At 40.4% G+C, this 20,913-nt stretch overlaps 1 protein-coding gene across 4 annotated transcripts in view; it reads left to right on the forward strand.

Annotated features, from left to right (window-relative positions):
- Nucleotides 1-20,913, forward strand: part of ZBTB46 (zinc finger and BTB domain containing 46) — a 103,782-nt gene that overhangs the window by 49,570 nt on the left and 33,299 nt on the right. For all 4 annotated transcript variants that reach the window (XM_038750205.1, XM_038750206.1, XM_038750203.1 and 1 more), the window contains exon 4: nucleotides 18,641-18,925. In XM_038750205.1, the coding sequence (XP_038606133.1) occupies nucleotides 18,641-18,925 (285 nt within the window). The remainder of the gene's footprint in view (nucleotides 1-18,640; nucleotides 18,926-20,913) is intronic.

Raw genomic sequence — 20,913 nt, forward strand, 5'->3', positions numbered from 1 at the left:
AAGGAAATAGTAGAGTAAGGATATGTACATGACTCCTGTGGGGCCGAGGTGAATAGCAAAGAGCTTAAAAGGTTCAGATCTGAGTTAATAGGTGACACAGAGGGGAGGGTGGATAGGAGAAGTGACTTAATCAGGGAAAGGCCCCTTGGAGAACATGTGATTTTTAGGAGGGCTTTGAAAGCAGGGTGAGTGTTGGTCTGTCAGATATAAAGAGGGAGGGAGTTTTAGGTCAGAGCGAGGATGAGGGCAAGGTGTCGGCGTGGGGTAGACAAAATTGATGTAGAGAGTAGATAGACATGAAGTGGGTGGTTTGGATCAACTGTGAGGTAAGATAGGAGAGGGGAAAGCTGATTTGAGTGCCTTACCCCCAGTAATAAGAAGTTTTTGTTTGCCGAGTTAGCTGGGCAACCATTGGAGTTTTTGGAGGAGTGGGGAGATATTGCCTGAATGTTGTTTAGAAAAATGAGCTGGGCAACAGAGTGAAGTACGGATTGGAGAAAGGAGAGACAGGAAGCAGGGAGTTCAGCAAGTAGGACGATGCAGTAGTCAAGGGATATGAGAAGTGCTTGGACCAGCATGGTAGCAGTTTAGATAGAGAGGAAAGGATGGATTCCAGAGATAGTGTGAAAGTAGAATTGCAGAATTTGATGACAGATTGAATGTTTAGGTTGAATGGGAGAGATGAGTCAAGGATGATGCCCAAGGTACGGTCTTGCAAGACAGGGAGGATGATGGCTTTGTCTACTGACAATAGAAAAGTCAGAGGGAGGACAGTATTTGGGTGGGAAGATGAGGAATTTTGTGAGTTTGAGGTGTCAGTAGACATCCAAGTGGAGATGTCCTGAAGGCAAGAGGAAATGAGACTGTAGAGAAGGAGAGCAATCAGGGCCAGAAAGGTGAATATTGAAATCATCTGCAAAGAGTTGGTAGTTGACGCTTGGGAGCCAATGAGTTTTCCAAGGAAGTGGACATACTTGGATAGGAGAAGCATGTGAAATAGACTGACAAGGATTAGTCAGAGATAGGAGATCCAGGGGAGAATAGTGCCAGTAAAGCCAAGGTTAGATGATGTTTCCAAGAGAAGTGGGTGGTCCACAGTGTTGAAGGCAGCAGAGAGGTCACAGTGTTGAAGGCAGCAGAGAGGTCAAGGAGAAATAGAATGGAGTAGAGACAATTTCATTTGCAAGGAGGAAGTCATTGGTGACCTTAGGGCCATTTCTTTGGAGTGAAGATAGCAGAAACCACATTGCAATGAGGTGAGAGAATTGGAAGAGGGGAAGTGGAGGCAGTGGGTAGACAAACTCAATCAAGGAATTTGGAGGGAAATGGTAAGAGGGAGAAGGGGCAATAACTGGTAGGTGCTTGAGATCAAGCTAGGGTTTGGGGGGGTTTTTTTAGGATAAGGGATTCAAGGACATTTGTGAAAGCAGTGGGGAAGGAGCCTTTGGAAGGACCTGTTGAAGATTGTGGTCAGGACAGGAAAAGGGGAGGAGACAAGTATTTTGAGAAGGTGTGAAGGGATGAGGTCTGAGGTGATATAATTTGAGAGGAGGTGAGAAAACTCCTCTTGAGATATTGCTGGGAAGGATGGAAGAGTTGAAGAGTGGGTGGGAAGAGGAAGGACCTGGAGAGGAGAAGGGGAGGTTTTAGGGCAATCACGCCTAATGGTTTCAATTTTATCAATGAAGTTAATATGTGGCAAGGTCATTAGGAGCAAGAGAGGCAGGGGGTTTAAGGAAAGAGTTGAAACAGCTGGGGTGGACCAGGGGCATGGGAGTCAATTCGGAAGGAGAAACTATTGTTGCCAGGTGGAGGAAATGGCAGAATAAAAGCAGATGAGGGTGAGTTTGAGATGGACGAGGTCAGTTTAGTGTCTGGATTTCTGCCAGCAGCACTTCCTGTGTGACAAAGCCCTATGCTAAATCCTGGGGTAGATCCAGATAATCAGATTGGACTCAAACTCCACAAGGACCTTTCAGTCTGGTGGGGAGACTAAGAATTTTTTTCCCATTTAAAGTAGGAGGTAAGCAGGCTCAGAGAGGTTGTGATTTGTCCAAGGTCACACAGCAGAGTTGGGATTAGAACCTAGGTATCTCGACTCCCAGTCCTGTGATCTTAACATTTGACCATGCTGCCTCCCTTCCCTTCCCTCTTTATCATTATTTCATTCAGCTGTGTGGCCTTGGGCAAGTCAGTTAACTTCTCTGTGCCTCTGATACCTCATCTGTGAAATGAGGATTAAGACTGTGGATGGGGCAACCTGATTACCTTGTATCTACCTCAGCTTCATACATAGTAAGCACTTAATGAATACCATCATTATTATTTGTTCAATATCTGTTGATATTATACCTTGAATTTTGTGTAGCACTTATTTTCCAAAGCACTTTCACATTACTTATCTCACTTTTATCCTCACAACATCTCTGTGAGGTAGAGCTAGGTAGGTCCGCTTCTATGGGCTGAACCCAGGAAGGAGCCTGGGCTTGGGAGTCAGAGGTGGTGAGTTTTAATCTCACTTCCGCGACTTTTCAGCTGTGTGACTTTGGGCAAGTCACTTAACTTCCCTGGGCCTCAGAGAACTCATCTGTAAAATGGGGATTAAGACTGTGAGCCCCATGTGGCATTTTATTTATTTCACTTGCAAATATTTATTCTTTATTCCCTGACCCTTTCCCAAACCCTTCCTGATGGTCAAATTATTGTTATTGAACAGGACTCTTGAGACTGGTTTGTTAATAATGAACATATCTTAAATAACATGTGTATCACTGAAATACTATAGTGTATATAAAAAATTAAACATGTGTATGTGATCTCTGAAGATAATGGTTAGATGAGGGTAGAAAAATTTTCAACTGTTTTAACTTAAAAAAACTCTCAAACAGAGATTAGTGTTTTTAATCTCTGCTTTATTTATACATGAGAAAGACCTCCATTAATAAGTCGAAACCCCTCCTTGTCCCACATCCACATACCAATGCTTTTTCATTTCCCTCTCCCACACAAGTTTGTAAATTGCCTTCAGATTCCTTACACAGTATATTGTTGCGAGAAAATCCTCCCCTTTCTTGTAGGTTTGTTTAACTCTTCAGTGAACATCTGTTAAATTTATCAGGATACTTCAAAGAATATGAATTCCAATTTTTTTTACTTTTAAAATCTAAAGTTTTCCTTTAGAAAATATAAATATATATAAATGAAATATAAATCCTTTAGTTTTCCTTTAAAAAATGTAAGTATCTTTCCTGGAGTTATTTTTCAGAAATCATAATAAAAATTAAAATTTTGGCATTAGTTTGGGAATGCTTTTCTGCTTATTTACTGAAATGGACTAATTTTTTTGAGATTTGATTATATAATCTATCATATTTTGCATCTTATCAATCAAATAATTGTATGTTCGTGTTCTTTACTGTTCTCAGGTTTTATGTTTAAAAAATATGAATTGATAGTCAACTGGTTGTTATTTGCTGCTTCCCTAAATGCTGCATTGTACTGCCTGGAAATGTAAGATTCTTCTGAGTCATAAATAAGAGAAATGCCTTTTGGAAAGACCTGGAGCAAGAATCATTCCTAATATATTTAAATGTTTTTAAGGGAATGTGGTGGAGAGAGGAAGGAATGGGGATGGGGGGAGCATGTAAGGTGATTAGGCTTTCACATTGGTCTTAACTTTATTCAAAAAAATCCTCCAAAGTGAAAACTCCCAGTAACTAAAATTCTTCTGGGCTTCTCTGTTAGGAGCTGTTTAGATGGGCAGACTTCTTCCAGGGGCCTTATTCTGAACAAACATTTTCTTTGGTTTTAAATTTTAAAGTCTTCCTCTGAAGGAGTGGTTGTGTAGATGTTTTGGATACGAAACAGACCGCATTGCTAATAATTTCCTCAGAGTGCAAATTTAAGCCTCTAGACCATTGAGTGGAGAAAGGAGAATAGTTGTTGACTAAAAGCTACCTCACCAAATCCTGATCAATGTCAAGAGTTAGGTTTATTGTGTTCTGGAGATGAAGTTTATTATGGGAGTTGAAAGGAATCCTGGGGAGAGCAGTGACTTCTGATGCTTTTACTGATCTGTGAAAATATGAAGCATTTATTTAGTATAGTGTTCTGCATAAAGTAAGAGCTCAATAAATATCATTGATTGTCATAGAACTGATTTACGGGATGCCCAGTAACATCCCGCCTCTGCCACTTATCAGCTGTGTGACTTTGGGCAAGTCACTTAACTTCTCTTTGCCCCAGTTCCCGCATCTGTAAAGTGGGGATTAACACTGTGAGCCCCATGTGGGACAACCTTGATTACTTATATCCCCCCCAGTGCTTAGAACAGTGCTTGGCACATAGTAAGCACTTAACAAATACCAACATTATTATACAAGTTTAGTAAGCCATAGAAATGCAAAATAAAATATTTGGATGTCTTGCCTCCTTACCTATTCTTTATCTCCCTTGGCTTCAACAACCATCACTATGAGGACAATTCCCAAATCTACATCTTCAGCCCTGAATTTTTCTTCTTCTCTGCAGTCTTGTATTTCCTCCTACCTTCAGGACATCTCTACTTGGTTGCCCTGCCGACACCTCAAGCTTAACATGTCCAAAACAGAACTCCTCATCTTCCCACCCAAACCCTGCTCTCCCCGTGACTTTCCCCATCGCTGTAGATAGCACCACCATCTTTGCATATAGTAAGCGCTTAATAAATGCCACTATTATTATTATCCACCCATCTACGCTGTCTCACATTCCTGTAACCGAGACATTATTCTCGACTTATATCTCTTGTTCAACTCACATATTCAGTCTGTCTCCAACTCCTATCAGTTCTACCTTCACATCATTGCTAAAGTGCACCCTGTCCTCTTCATCCAGACTGTTTCCAAGTAGATCCAAACACTTATCCTTTCCCATCTTGATTACTGCATCAACCTCCTTGCTGACCTCCCTGTCTCCTGTCTTTCCCCCACTTCAGTCTATACTTCACTTGGCCGCCTGCATCATTTTCTGTGAAACTGTCCAGTCCCTGTTTCCCCACCCAAGAACTTCTAGTGTTTGTCCATCTCCCTCCATACCAAGCAAAACTCCTTGCCACAGGCTTTAAAGCATGCAGTCACCTTGTCCTATCATGGGATAGGTGTATTCAACTTTTGAAAATTGGTGCAGTGTTGTTTGTTTGAAACCAGCTGTGATTAATTTGTACCTCACGTGCTTTGGGGAGGCCAAAAGTTTCTAGGGTGCCTGAAAGGTGCTATCTAGACAGATCCCTAGCTTTGAACATAGTTTGGTGGTTATACTATAAATGACATGATATAAAATATATCAGAATAAGGTTGACAAGAGCAGATAAAGAGCAAACTGGAATGGAAAGATGAAAAAGAATAGGAAGATTACAGAATGAATGTGAAAATTTGGGGTTTAGTGACACAGAGATCATACTTCACATAAGAGAAGGTAAGAAGCCAGTTAGGTGGATCAAAAGATAAAAGGCTAGGCTCAGAAATAAGTGATGGGTTTAGATGATGGCCTATACAGTAGGACTAAGCTATACAAGTTCCTGAAGAGAATCCAGAAAGTTGCATGAAACAAGAATAAAACAGCATGAAATAGCAGTTTTGATTGCTTTGAATGTTTGAATGCAAGTTGATTAGATTGGACACAGTCTCTATCCCACATGGGTCTCACAGTCTTAATCCCCATTTTACAGATGAGGTAACTGAGGCATAGAGAAGTTAAGTGACCTGCCCAAGGTCACACAACATAGAAGTGGTGGAGCAGGGATTAGAACCCAGATCTTTCCTACTCCCAAGCCTGTGCTTGAGCCACTAGGTGCTTCCCATGATGCTTCCCAGATTTGGCTATGAGGAGTTTCTTGATGACGTTGGAGGTTGTGATCTCAATTGAGTGGAGGGGGTGGAAACCTGACTGTAGAAGGTCAAGAAGAAGAGAAGGCACTGAGCTTATACAATCCTTTCAAGGAGTTTAATTATTTTTAATGGTACTTCTTAAGTGCTTACTTTGTACCAAGCACTATTCTAAGTACTAGGGACAAGTTAATCAGGTTGGCCATAGTCCCTGTTGTACATGGGGCTCACAATGTAAGAAGGAGCTGAGTAGGCTTTAATCCCCGTTTTACAGATGAAAAACCTGAAAAATCCAAGTGACTTGCCCAACATCACAGAGCAGACAAGTGGCTAAGCCAGAATTAGAACCCAGGTCCTCTGATTCTCTGGCCCGTGTTCTTTCCACTACACCATGCAGCTTACGTGAATACTACTGTATCTCAAGAATTCTGTGAGCATAAATGTAAATGTATCTATATCTCAGTTGTTCAAGGACTACTCATCCAATATGCATTTGCATCTTCTTTCTCCCTTTTGCTGCCCCTCCACCAAATTGTGGCAGTTCCACTGCTTAAAGAGGAGTTGGATTTCTCTGACCCATATCATCCATTTTGCCTCCCTTTAGCAACTCTCGTGTAAAATCCTTTGGTGAGAGGTGGCTGAAACTAATGGATAAACAGAAGTTTGGAGATCATTTTGAGATTTCAGTAATCCAGACTATCCCTTTCCCCTTTCACCAGTGGTCATCTAGAGTTGGCTGTACATATTTAGAATTTTGTTCTTTGTAGACCAATTCACAGTAATGTGAAAGTTCAGTGTGGCTTAGAACTTGACCCATCACTCATGTTCAAGGTTACCTCTATTATATGTAGTATCTATATTACATGAGGTTTCTAGAAATACATGTCTGGAGTGAGTGTGCAGTGCTACTGGAAGATGAGTCTTCGAGCTGTAAAATCTACAAACAGTATCATACAGTAATATGTCAGGCCCTGAGTTAGATCTACAATGATATCCACAATTTCACAGGCTGCACACTGTGAACACCTAAAATAATCATCTATCCTCAGGTAACCTTTGAAGTAGTAGGTTTACATAAATTTAAAGTGCCCCCATTACACTGCTAAAGCAAAGTTGTGGCCCCACTAAGAATATTAGAAATCAAACTCGATCAGTTGTAAATTTGGATCTTCAAAATTGAATTGGGCTTTAATTATAACCACCCACAAGAACTTTGAGGGTGTAAATACCAAGAAAACAAGTATTTCGGTAGCCCTAGGAAATGTAACTAAGACTGATGTTCAGTCAAATATTTAAATACCAGAAAGGTTGCCAAGTACATGATCTATTACTAAGAACACATTTCTTTAAAGAAAATCATAAAAGTCACTTAACTGTAGCTAGTGTTTTTGAAAACAAAGAGCTATATTTGACAGGAAATAGATACAAAGGTTTGTGGACAGTCCATTTACATCATTTTCAAAATCTCAGGACACCCCTTCTGCTTAAAAAAAATCACAAAAATTCTCATAAGCTAAAAAGTGAAAACAAATCTCAGATGTCTCACAGTTCCCGCAACCAGTATTATACTGGTATGATAAAATCAGTACCAACTAGTAGAATTTATTTTTGTGGGACAAAAATCCTATAGAAAACAATGTAGTACCAAGAAAATAGCCATTGCTTCAGGGATCCGTAGCCATTCCAAATTTACCCAGTGGCCAAATTGATATATATTTGTACCCAATTCTCCTATAACAAAATTGTTGGAGTCTTGCAAAAGCTAACTTCAAGGAAAAACCCATGCTTTTTAACACTCATCCATGCCAGGCTTCTCAGTGCATGCATGTGCACAAGCTGTTTCTTCCTGTAATGTGGCCTGCTGATTCCATATATGTTCATATTGTTTAAGACTGTTCCCTAATTATGTATTCTAGCCAGAGTGCATAGTGAAAGTGTGAGTTGTAGCAGAAATGTATTTCTAAATCCCTAGGCTTACTTCTGAAACCAAAACACATTGCCACCATCATCAGTACATATACCACACCCTTGATGAATACTGGTTAAGATAAATTTTGCAAGGATCTGGACAGTCATCATAGATTATCAAGACGGATAACAATGCTCAGGTTGATACCAATGCATGAACATTAAAAAAAAATCAAAACACTGGAAAGTAAATAACAATTTTCTACGTTTTTTCAATAAGTGTGTCAAGTATCAGCTCTGTGTTAGAATCATAGAATCTCCTTTCTGGCAGTGACCTTGAAAGATCATTTGGTCCAGGCCTATCTTTCAAGGCTGGAGAATAACTAAACCATCTTTCTGTTTAAGGATGCAGATTCCTCAACTTGTCCTCATTTTATTAGTCATTGGGTTCTTCCTCATTTTTCAGCCAGTTATTACTGCCTAGTGTCCAATCAAAATATTTCCTTCAAGTCCATTCTTATGTATTCCTGCCCTCTTCAAACACTTGAAGACAGTAAAAATCACTTCTTAATTAATCTTTCCTTTTCTATACCAGATAACCCAAGACCTTTAGTCTCTATTGCAGTACTGGTTTTCTAACCCTTTAATCATTTTTGCTGCTCTTCTTTGGACTGTCTCTAATTTCTCCACATCCTTTTCAAATGACAGTGACCAAATCTAAGAACAGTACATACTATTAATACTTTATTCTTAGTTGGAGTGTATATACATATATGTGTATGTGTGTGTGTCTTTATGCATACACTCCAACTTATCATAGTACTCCCTCTAGACTGTAAACTCGTTGTGGTAAGGGAACATGCTTACCAACCCTGTTGTATTGTAACTCCCCAAATGCTTAGTACAGTGCTCTGCACATAGTAAATACCATTGATTAATTGATAAGGTTTTAATGAAGGCAGAGTTCAATATAATAACTTTTCTAATACTTGCATATCATACCATACTCTTCTTGATTCGCCTAAGTACTACGTTGACTCTGTTAATGACATCATATTGCTGACTAGTTTTCACTTTTTGGCTTAGCTCTGATCCATGGGCTATTTTCATCCATATTTGTGCCTAGTCAGTAGTTTCCTCAGCCTGAATTCGTGGTAGTTGTTTTTTTTTTACCCCTAAAGGAACCTCCTTGCAGGTTTTTCTATTTTCCACGTCTCTTAAGTTGTCTAATCACTTTAAATTCTACTCCTGGCTTTTAAAAATGTTATCATCCATGCCCAATTTAGTACCATCTCAGTTTGTACACACTTAGGCATGGTCTCAATTCCTCTGTTCAAGTCATCAATAAAAATATTAAATAGAACCAGTTCTAGCATGTATCCTAAGGCATGACTCAGTTTATAGATGACATTTGATGACTCTACTTTTTGCAGGACCTTTGAACCCACTTAACAGTAGTAATAGATGCCATTGCTAATAGAATGGTCAAGACTGCATATTTTCAGATTTTCAGTCAGGGTGTTTGGGCAGAATCAAATAAAGTCTAACTCTAGCGCACGAATAGTTTCTCCCTTGTCTACATGAACTGTCCCATTGGCACCATTTATTCTGCACAAATGTTGGCTTTGCTGTTGGCTGTTTCTCTGTATCTCACCTCTTGTAGGCAGTTGCAGGCTGATGATTTGTTCTTTTTTCCAGGAATCAATGTTAACCTGAAAAGTGTATAATTAGCAGACTAATCCCTTCTTTTCAGTTTTTAAAGGTGGGCAAAGCGTTTGCCCCTTTTCAATATTCAGATACTTTTCCCATTTTCCATGAATTTTCAAAAATAATTATCAACACACTCCTCTAACTCCTGAATGAGAGAAACATGGCCTTTCCTTGACTATATCATTGTACAGTAGAATAATCTGAAGGATGTATAAATCATTACAGCCAAGCAAAAAGATCAATGCTAGGCTGACCATTTTTTATGTTATTTAAGGTTGACTATATGGTTCAGGCACTGCATTAAGCACTGGGAAAGATACAAGCTAATTAGATTGGACACAGTCCATGTCCCACATGGGGCTAACAGTCTTAATCCACATTTGATATGTTGTATACATCAGCTTTGAAAAGGAAGGATAATATTTGCTCCCTCTTTTATATATATATATATATATATATATATATATTTGTGTATGTGCAGATATGTACATTTACATCTACATGTATGTATCTATGAACGCATTCAACCAACAGATTAAAAAGTTGCATCGAAATCGTCAAGATGTCTCAGTGACAGAATCCTGGAATTGGTGACCATTCATAAAGTTTTATATTGGACATTCTGGTTTTCATTTGGCTCGTCCCCTATCCAGAACACGTTTAACTCCAGTTACCTTTCTACCCAGTATTTTAACTTTCCACACCAAGGCTCCCTCCCCCTTGGCTCCTGGGGCTTGGACTCAGCACTCAAGTTCACATAGACCTAGGACGGAAAAGCTAAGGCTGAAAAACAAGTTTGGGGACGGGAGTCCCCACAGAGAAGTGTTCTAGGATTGGCCAAACTCAGTAAACTTCCATAAAATGTCCCATGCGACATTATCATGTTGCACTTCATACCCAGCATAATACATGTGATGTTCCATGTGCTTCCTTGTCCAGTTTTTGTGATGGCTATTGCTAGTTACCCTGCTTGGAATATTGGGTACAGTCTAGTTGTTAAATAGTAAGAATAATAAGAAGTGTAGTATTTGTTAAGCGCATACTATGTGCCTGGCAGCAATGTTGCTTTGTGGATAGAGCATGGTTCTGGGAGTCAAAAGGACCTGAGTTCTAATTCCAGCTCTGCCAATTGTCTGTTATGTGACCTCGGGGAAGTCACTTAACTTCTCTGTTACATCATCTGTAAAATGGGGATGAAGATTGTGAGCCTCATGTGGGAAAAAGACTCTTCAAGCTGACAACATATCTATCCCAGCACTTAGTAGAGTGCCTTGCATGTAGTAAGCACTTAATAAATAGCTTAAAGAGAGAGAATGCAGTCCAACTGCCCGAGATACTGACAAAGTATCGGAATAAAAGTCAAGTGTGGACTTGGGCAACTATTACAGAGATCTGACTGCTCTGCTCAAAAGTTCACCAAGGTGCTGAGATTATTTCATGGTGATCTCGCTTGCAAAGTTGGAAGGTGCTTTGTCAGGGCTTGCTGTGTCACCAAGCGGGTAAAGCAGATTATGCTATAATTCTAACATATTCTATGTACCCATGATATAGGATGCAATAAGGCACCTGGAAGCTATTATTAAAATGTATAGCTCATCTTCTTGGAAACTCATAGCTAAAAAAAATCAAAAGTCTCAAGATAGCCCTCTAAGAGTTGCTACGTATGCCCCAAAGGCTGTCACACAAGAGGAAACATAGATGATTGTGAGACTGTGAATTGCCACTCCATATCAGCACAGTGCTGTGCGATGCACCTGAAGCAAAGCAAAGTAATAGCTATGCTTGCAAAAGGGAAATCTTATGCACTCCAAAAATCTTCATTGACAACAAAGAGGTAAATGTTATCCCTTTAATTTTGCTATATAGGCAGGCCTTGCACTCTCCAACTATACACTCATGGAAACCAATTCAAGGAAGTCATCATGCCTTTGGGAGACTGATGGAGTCTGCTGACAATAGGTCAACAGTTGCAGACCCAATACAGAGCTATGGGCAGTACATTTTCTCATATGGTTGTGAGACTTGACCTTACCAATGAATTTGTATCCTCCCTCTCGAGCGAGCAGTTCCACCAGCACAACCTGTATCGTTCAGCATCAGAAGGCAAAACAATGTCAGAATTATGAGATCCGAGAATGCAGTATACCGGTGTCATAGTAACGCTCATCACAACATCACAATGCTCACTGAGAAGCAGCATGGCCTAGTAGAAGGGCCACAGGCCTGGGAGTCAGAATGTGGGTTTTTATCCTGGCTCTGCCACTTTTTTTATGGTGTTTAAGTACTTACTATGTATCAGGGACTGTACGAAGTGCCAGGGTAAGTACCAGCTAATTAGGTCGGACACAGTCCCTGTCCCACATAGGGTTCATAGTCTTAATTCCCATTTTACGATTGAGATAACTGAGGCACAGGGAAGTTAAGCGACTTGCCCAAAGTCACATAATAATAATAATAATGGCATTTGTTAAGCGCTATGTGTGAAGCACTGCTCTAAGCGCTGGGGAGGATATTAAGATGGTCAGGTTGTCCCATGTGGGGCTCACAGTCTTAATCCCCATTTTACAGATGAGGGAACTGAGGCCCAGAGAAGTTAAGTGACTTGCCCAAAATCACACAGCTATTTACTATTCTATTTATTTTATTTTGTTAATATGTTTTGTTTTGTTGTCTGCCTCCCCCTTCTAGACTGTGAGCCCGCTGTTGGGCAGGGACCATCTCTATATGTTGCCAACTTTTGTACTTCCCAAGCGCTTAGAACGGTGCTCTGCATACAGTAAGCGCTCAATAAATACGATTGAATGAATGAATGAATGAAGTGGCAGAGCCGGAATTAGAACCCAGGTCCTTCTGACTCCAACGTCTGTGCTCTCTCCGCTGTGCCATGCTTCTTCACACACGTGTCCTGTGTGACCTTGGGCAAGTCACTTACTTCTCTGCACCTGTTACCTCAGCTGAAAAATGGGGATTGACTGTAAGCCCCATGAGGGACACGTACTGTGTCCACCCTTATATCCACCCCAGTGCTTAGTATAGTGCCTGTCAAATATTAAGCGCTTAACATACCATTTAAAAAACAACACCACCACCAAACTGCACTGGGCAGAGCATAGATGGAAAGTGGTTGATAGCTGGATATCCAAACAGTTCCTTTATGATAGACTAAAAGGCCTTTCCTGCTGTCAAGAAAAAAAAATTCAAGTACAGTGTAGAACAGTGTGACACAGAAGAGCAGTTTGGTGTCATTTTGAGTATTGGGAGGTGCCTATCAAGGAAGACTTCAAGATGAATTACTACTGGTTCTAAGGGGCGTATTGAAAACAGACCCAGCCTCTGCAGAGAGCAAAATGCATCTGTCAATCAAGGGTGTGTGTTGTGTGTCCACTCTCGGCCTACAGTATTGAGCTAGTGGGAGAGTGCAACAAAAGCAAAAAAAGCGTCCCCTGCCCTTAAGGAGAATTCAGTCTAATCAGGGGGTGGAGGGACAGAGTGGCATAAATGATCAGTTATCAATTATCAGAATTGGTGGTATTCACTGCATGCTTACTGTGTGCAGAATACCGTACTAAGTGCTGGGGAGACAATACAACAGAGTTAGTAGACATATTCCCTGCCCTCAAGGAATTATTTACACATCCTGGTAGTGGGAACAGGTAATGGCAGGTGTCAGGATGAAATTACTGAATAATTGAATAAACAATTAGATACAGGCATATTGCATTCTTATGGTGTATAAGGGTAACAACAGGCTTCCAGCCCTATTTCTGCTCACAGAGTTGAGTTGCTGTTCCCTCCATCACCAAAATAGCAGCACTAGGTTTTAAAAAGCCTGGCATAGTGAATCAGCAGCAAATGGTGAGAGAGGAACGCCGGAGCCCACCAGCAAGATGGGAGAGTGAGCAGTCCGTACCCTCCTAGCTGGATTAGGTCAGGAGGGCCAAGTGTCAGTGGGCGCACCACTCTCTTCCACTCCTGACTCCCTGCCCAAGGGGTGAGGTGATGCCGAAATTAGGATAGGGAGGAGATCAAGCCTGCTTCTTGTCCATTTCTGTTCCCCCATAGTAGGGACAACCAGGCCCTCAAAGAGGAGCGTAAGGAGTTCATAACTTGAAGCTTTTCAGGATTGGAGGTGGGAAATGGCCTGGTCTGGAAGACCGAATGCAGAGTGGGGTTAGATTTAGGGAAGTCCTCAGGAGAGTGTGGAGGCCCACAAGCGGGTGCTGGAGATGTAAGAAGCATCTTCTCCCTCCAGCAATTTGAGAACCTAAGCTCAAGGTAGGTTTTATACTGGACAGTCTGGTTTTCACAGACTTTGTCCCTTTTCTGATATGGATATATGCATACAGGATGCCTTTAGGTGTGGGATTTGTATTTTAAATGTCCAGCCTCCCTCCGCCTCAGCTCCCGCAACCAAGTTTTTTGATTTGAAAGTGGCATCAATGTTCCGAGAGACCTGAGAGATGAACACAACAGTTCAGAAACAAGGTGGGAGGATAGTATCAGGGGGCCTCTTGAAGAATCACTCTAGACTCAAGCAGGCTTAGGCAAAATGTGCCACGTGATATCATTATGTTACACTGTGTGCCCAATGTAACACCTATAATAACGTCAAGTGTGTCTGGGTGTCCAGTAGCTCAGGGATATGTCTCCTTTCCAAATAGGGAGTGGAGGGAAGGGAGAAGAGGCCCCTCTTAATGGGAGGGAGGAGTGTATATGATGGCTGTCTTTTCTTTGTCCTCTGGCTTCTGTAACTGACTCTCTCGGGCCTTTTCTCCCCTCCTCAATACCTGTTGCAGTTTGCTGCCCCTCGCCCCTCCCAAAAGCAATCGTTTTATTTTATCAATCAATCGGTGATATTTATTGATTACTGTGTGCAGCGTCTATCTCACTAGTGATGCTTCGCCCAGGTCCTGCCTATGGCCTGGAATGCACTCCCTCTTCATACCCAACCCATGATCACTCTTCTCGCCTTCAGAGCCTTATTTGAAGGCACAGCTCTTCCAGCAAACCCTCAAGTCCTCTTCTCCAACTCCCTTCTGCATCCCCATTGCACTTGGAATAGCACCCTTTATTCACCCACCTCTCAGGCCCATAGCACTTATGTTCATCTCTGTTATTTATATTAATGTCTGTCTCCCCCTCTAAATTGTGAGCAGGGAACGGGTCTGCCAACTTTATTACAGTGTACTGTCCCAAGCACTTAGTCTAGTGCTCTGCACACAGAAAGTGCTCAATAAATACAATTGACTGACTGCAGCACATTGTACTAAGTACTTGGGAGAGTACAATGCAACAGAGTAGAAAAACACATTCCCTACATGCAAGCTTACAGTCCAGAGGGAGAAAGTTTAGTTGGGAGAAAAATCTGTCCAAACTGCTTATTGAAGAGATTTGCTCATTGAAATTATGATCTACTTTGGTTCTCATGCACAAAATAAATAAAAAGTATTTGAACTAAAGGAACGCTCAAACACTGAAAAGCACTGGGAATTTGGGGTTGGAAAATTAAGGGCTTTGGAGAGGCAAATCAGACTTTTACGTAATTTGTATGTGAAATGAGAAATGCAGTACAAACTTCCAAATTAAATGTTAACATAAGTAGTGAGCGATGCAAATGTATTGCAGGTAAAGTAACTTCTTCCCATGAGCACACCAATACATATTTGAATGTTTTCCCCCAATACGTTGTACTGTTGTCAACTTTTGCTGTTAACATGATTTTGTACCTGAAGTGTTGCCTGCTAAAGAGGAAAATATCTGGTTTTTAGTTAGGTTCAGCACCAAACTTTTCTGTGACTCATTTACCTCATCTCTAGAATGGGTATTAGAACGGTGAGCCCTGTGTGGGACAGGGACTGTGGCCAACCCATTATCTTGTATCTGCTCCAGTGCTTACTACAGTCCCTGGCACATAGTGAAGTGCTCAACAAATGCCATAAAAAAATAGGGTTCAAAAAGCTCTGGTGCCCTCCTTCCCTTTCCCCCGTACTGATTCCCTGATCTCAACAAGACAGAGGCAGGGTTTTGGTGTGGGGATGGAAGATGGAGAGTAGAGAAGAACCTTAAAGTCTTAATGAAGAAATATCAGAGTTGAAGGGAGGAGGGACGTGAAAGGAAGCTGAAGGAATTTCTTTAACATTTCCTTACTTTCAGAACTCCAGGTGTTTTTTCACTTCACACATGGCTAAGGGCAGTTCTGGTTAAGTGATTTTTGTATTTGCTGTGTAAGAAAAGCAGCGTGGCTTAGTGGAAAGAGCACGGACTTGGGAGTCAGAGGTCATGAGTTCTAATCCTGGCTCCACCACTTACCAGCTGTGTGACTTTGGGCAAGTCCCTTAACTGCATTGTGCCTCAGTTACCTAATCTGTAAAATGGGGATTAAGACTGTGAGCCCCACGTGGGACAACCTGATTACCTTGTATCTACCCAAGTGCTTAGAACAGTGCTTGGCACATAATAAGCGCTTAGTACAGTGCTCTGCACACAGTAAGCGCTCAATAAATACAATTGAATGAATGAATAAGTGCATAACAAACACCATCATTATTATTGTTATTATTATTATTAGCTGTAGAGGGCACTTTCAGCTTTACTCACTGAAACTTCTGTGGAAGAATAAGGCCCTGTCCACTTCAATTGAATTAACATTCATACTTGTTTGCTAATGAAGTCTAGCATCTTTTATTATATATGGGAAAGAAACACCAGGACTACTAATACCTTTTGTTGAAGATTAGAGCTTACACTTTTTAAATGAGAAAAGAGGGATTCTTATTGTCAATTTAAACTGGGTAGTAGATCAATAATATAGATCTTACAAAAACTGTACCTGACACATATCTATCCTATTTATTTTATTTTGTTGGTATGTTTGGTTTTGTTTTCTGTCTCCCCCTTTTAGACTGTGAGCCCACTGTTGGATAGGGACTGTCTCTATGTGTTGCCAATTTGTACTTCCCAAGCACTTAGTACAGTGCTCTGCCCATAGTAAGAGCTCAATAAATACGATTGATGATGATGATGATGATGATGATGATGAATTCTGGTTTCTGTGTGCCAGCTTCCATTTTTCGATTGTGCCACTCCAAAGTATTGTAATCATACATCGAACTTAGACCCACATCCAAATCATATATAAGTCAAATTCTTGATGCAAATATTCCGTGTGATGGCCTCAGACTGATCAATTTACAGGAAAATTTCAGCAGTAGCAAGAGTGAGTTTAAATGTGATCTCTAATACCATATAAAGTTTAATTTCTATAACTTTACTGCCCAGAAATTGGTACTTGTTATCATTATGTTTTGTTGGAAGTTATCATCTTATTCCTAAAATATATTATCGTTGTAATCTGAAAATCTAAGGGTAGTTTTTTCTTGCTTTTTTCTTCTCATTCTCCTGAAATTTCACCTTGCGTTTCTTTAACTCCATACTCATCTTCACTTACTTTTTTAAATTTAATGTAAACTAGCCATATCCATGTAGTACCCCAAAGCATTATTTTGAAGTCCAGAGGTTTCTTTTTTCAATCTAATTATTTTTGCTAAAATTGTAAGCCTCATTTCTTAATCTTAGATGATGCTTCTTAATTCCACACATCTGAATCGTTGCAAGACTGTCTCTTGTATTCAAGAGAATCCTTGTTGACTTTATAATCAAGATTCCCAAACAAATTATCAATGGATAGTTCCATGATCTACATTTATGTCCTTTTCTCGCTTTCCCCCCCTTTTCTTCTTCCCTTTCTTCCGTGGATTTTAAGGAAATCAACAAACATCACATCAGTACCAGAGACACCATTCCTTCAGTTTTCTTGTCTTTTCTGTTTCTTGGAAGCATGAATTGAAAGGGATGTGGAGAGGTCATTTGGTCCATTCCCTGCCTCCAGAAAGATGAATGGCTGATTGATTCAGGATCAATGATTCTTGACTTCAAAACTTCCATTTAGTAGTTCATTCCGATGATATCATCCTGAAGGTCGAGTAGTTCTCTCTTATGTCCGGCCAAACTTTTTCTATTGCAATATAAATCCAGTACCTCTTGTGTGGTCTTTTGAGGACATGAACACTAGCAGATTACTGTCTTAATTATAAAAATGGCACTTAAAGCCATTAAGTCACTCCATAGTTCTCTTTTCTCCAGTTTCTTTTTTTGTAGGACCAATTTTACATTCAGGAAATTATCCTTGTCCTTTCACATTTATTATTATTATGGTATTTATTAAATGCTTACTGTGGCCCAAAGCACAGGGGCATGTACAAGACAATCACATCAAGCACGATCCCTGGGCCACAAGGATCTCACAATCTAAAGGTAGGGAAAGCAAGTAACTTATCCCCATTTTACAGCTGAGGAAATGGAGGCACTGAAAGGTTAAGTAACTTATCAAGATTACATAGCTGGCCTATGTAGATCTAGGATTAGACCCCAGGTTTCCTGTCCCTCAAAGGACAGCCTTCCTGAATTTTATTTATGAGTCAGACAACTTTTGCTTAGGTTAGGGAAGGGACCAAACTGATGGCATCTTCATTTTTTCATGAAGAAACTGAGGTGTAGAACATTGAACTGGACAAAGGTTCCTTAGTGTCTCAGTGTTGAGCCATGATCCAGGTCTCCAGACTTTTATTTCTTCATTGGTTCCTCTAAATTTAATTGCCTCCCTATTTGCCTTATTAAGCCAGTATGGCTGTCATGTGATCTCCTGTGAGACGAACAAGAGGCTATGACATGCTGTCTACTCTTAGGTTACAAAGTATGATTTGATGTACTATAGCAGATCTGGGTTCGTGACCATTCACAATGTGAGTGCCCTCAAAGTGAATGTGTTTAAGAGAAAATATCCAGAAGGCTTTCAATCAGTCAGTCAATTAATTGTATTTATTGAGTGCTCACTGTGTGCAGAGCACCGTACTAAGCATTTGGGGGAGTACAATTCAACGGAGTCCGTAGATACGTTCCCTTCCCACAATGAGCTTTCAGTCTGTGAGCTTACAGCCTAGAGGAGTCTAACTTACTGTTACCCTGAAACAGAAGCTTGGCAAGGGTGAACTAATTATAGAAGTTAAGCCGTTTGCCCCTCTTTCTCTCTAGGTGCAGCATTCCCCCAATCCTCAAGTTTTCCAATTCCGCGTGTTCTAATTGTGTCTTTATTCACACAGATGCTGATGTGACGGTGACAGAACCCAGCAGCTCTGATAGCCGGGGGGAGAGAGCGGACCTCTATGCAAATGCTGATGAGGCACTCATAGGAGGAGAAGCTAGTTACCTATCTCAACCCCTAACTCCAGAGAAGGACGATGCACTTCACCAGGCTACAACGGTTGCTAATTTGCGCGCTGCCCTCATGAGTAAGAACAGCCTGCTGTCTCTCAAAGCCGATATGCTGGGAGATGATAGCTCTCTACTGTTTGAGTACTTGCCCAAAGGCACCCATTCATTATCTCGTAAGTTCATTATTTCTCACTCTCTCTCTCACTCTCTCCGTCTCTCTTTTTTGGAATTGTTCTCGAAGGATGCTTTGAAAAATCTCCTAGGAGAAAAGGTCATCCTTGAAGCCACATTTAGACTTGTAAGTCTGTGGTAGTATCCATCAGATTTCTAATTAGAATCAAGATGGAGCGGTTAAATATGCTTATGGTGATATTTTTGAATAATAATAATTGTGGTGCTTGTTAAGTGCTTACTATGTGCCAAGCACTGTTCTAAGCACTGGGGGTGATACAAGTTAATGAATATTATCTTGAGATAAAGCTCATGCCTGATGTATGTAGCAAAGCCTTGTTTTGAATACGTTAAAAAAGTGAACCTTTTTGGTAGGCGCCTTGTAGTCTTATAATTAGATACATTCCGTGTCCACGTAAGTACAATTAGGCTAGAAATTGTTTAATTGACACTTAAGTTGGAGGGATCCAGATTTAAACTGCATATGAGTAAAAAACTATTATGGAAACTTTACCACTTAAGAAAGTTTAAGAATTTATTGTAATTTCTTACAAGTCCTAAAATGTTTTGTGCTCCCTCTGCTGGTTTTTCTTCCACTGCCAATTTGTGAATATGATTTATACAGCAATATGAGAAAATAGTGATTTAAAAATACCTTATTACAAAATCAGTATGCAAGCGCTGTTACAATATTCAAATGTACGTTGCCTTAAGCATATGATACTGAGTATAGTTTTGTACCATGACATTGTTGAGTATGTTCATTTTTGCTGAATTTCATTTGCACAGAAATCAACCTTAGGAATGCCCGGGTGGTGTGGGAATTATTCAGTTCTGGCGTTTAAAGGTTTAATAATGGAATTCTTGAGTTATTTTATGAGGCTCAAGTAGTAGTAGCATTTACTGAGCATCCCATTTGGTGTGGTGCACTGTACTAGATACTCTGGGAAGTACAGAATAGCACATCTCCTGCCCTCAAGGAACTCACTCTCTAACAAGTAACTTGTACAGTTCTGTATTTCTTTAAAAAAGTACTGATATTTCTCAGTAACCAGTTGAGGGGCATTTAACTGATTAGTATTGGAGTATACCTATTTATATTTCTACAAACCTTGTAAATATAAGCTCACTGAATGAATGACTCTTGTTACAGCAATGTTCTTGGAAGTATTGTGCTGGTGATATCACATGTTAAATTGTGCTAGAATATAGCAGCTGCCACTGAGGGTAATTTAAGTTGGTGTTTTCTCTAGTGTGAGATTTCCAAATATTTTTATATAATATTCCAAATTACATGTTAAATACTCTTTGAAAATTGCAGTATGAGAGGGGAAATGGGTCTGCCTTGCCTTTCCTGTTTTTTCCTGCATGCCCATAAATATTTATTTGAGGATGCAATATTTTTTTGTAGGGCAAGCAAGACTGTCATATAGGATATCAGTATTTTGATAATCTTGGAGGAAGGAAAAATGGGCAAACTCTTGTGAAAAATAATTTAAGGACTATGATGCCCTAGATGCATAAAGTAAGAGGAGTAAGGACATCGGCATATGATATGACTTAGTTTGCTAGGCCCCTGTGGGACACCTTTAAATAATTTGCCTGTCAGTTCATGAACTGACAAAAATAAGTGTACCATTGTGCCCCTTTTGGTCACCAGTGAAAATTTTCTTGAGAGGAAAGGAGGCAGTATTATTGACGAAAGGGACCGACACTGAAGGAAAGGCAAACCGTCTGTCTCTCTTCCTCCACTCTCTCCATTCCCTTCTTTCCTTCCTTCCTTTTCAGGTCTCCCCTCACCAGGACCTGGTCCATTTGGTGGTCAATTTCATCATGCTCACCCCCCACCACCTCATCACTTCCATTCAGAATCCCAGTGGGTCTGCATTACTCCTTGTTTCCAGAGAAGCCTAATTTAAGACTGAGTACAGTAGCCTTTTGCTTGGGGTGTGCTTTTCATGGCTTAAACTGGGCAGGATGTTGCCTTTTT

This window comes from Tachyglossus aculeatus, chromosome 8, assembly GCF_015852505.1.
Source record: "Tachyglossus aculeatus isolate mTacAcu1 chromosome 8, mTacAcu1.pri, whole genome shotgun sequence".
Taxonomy (NCBI): domain Eukaryota; kingdom Metazoa; phylum Chordata; class Mammalia; order Monotremata; family Tachyglossidae; genus Tachyglossus; species Tachyglossus aculeatus.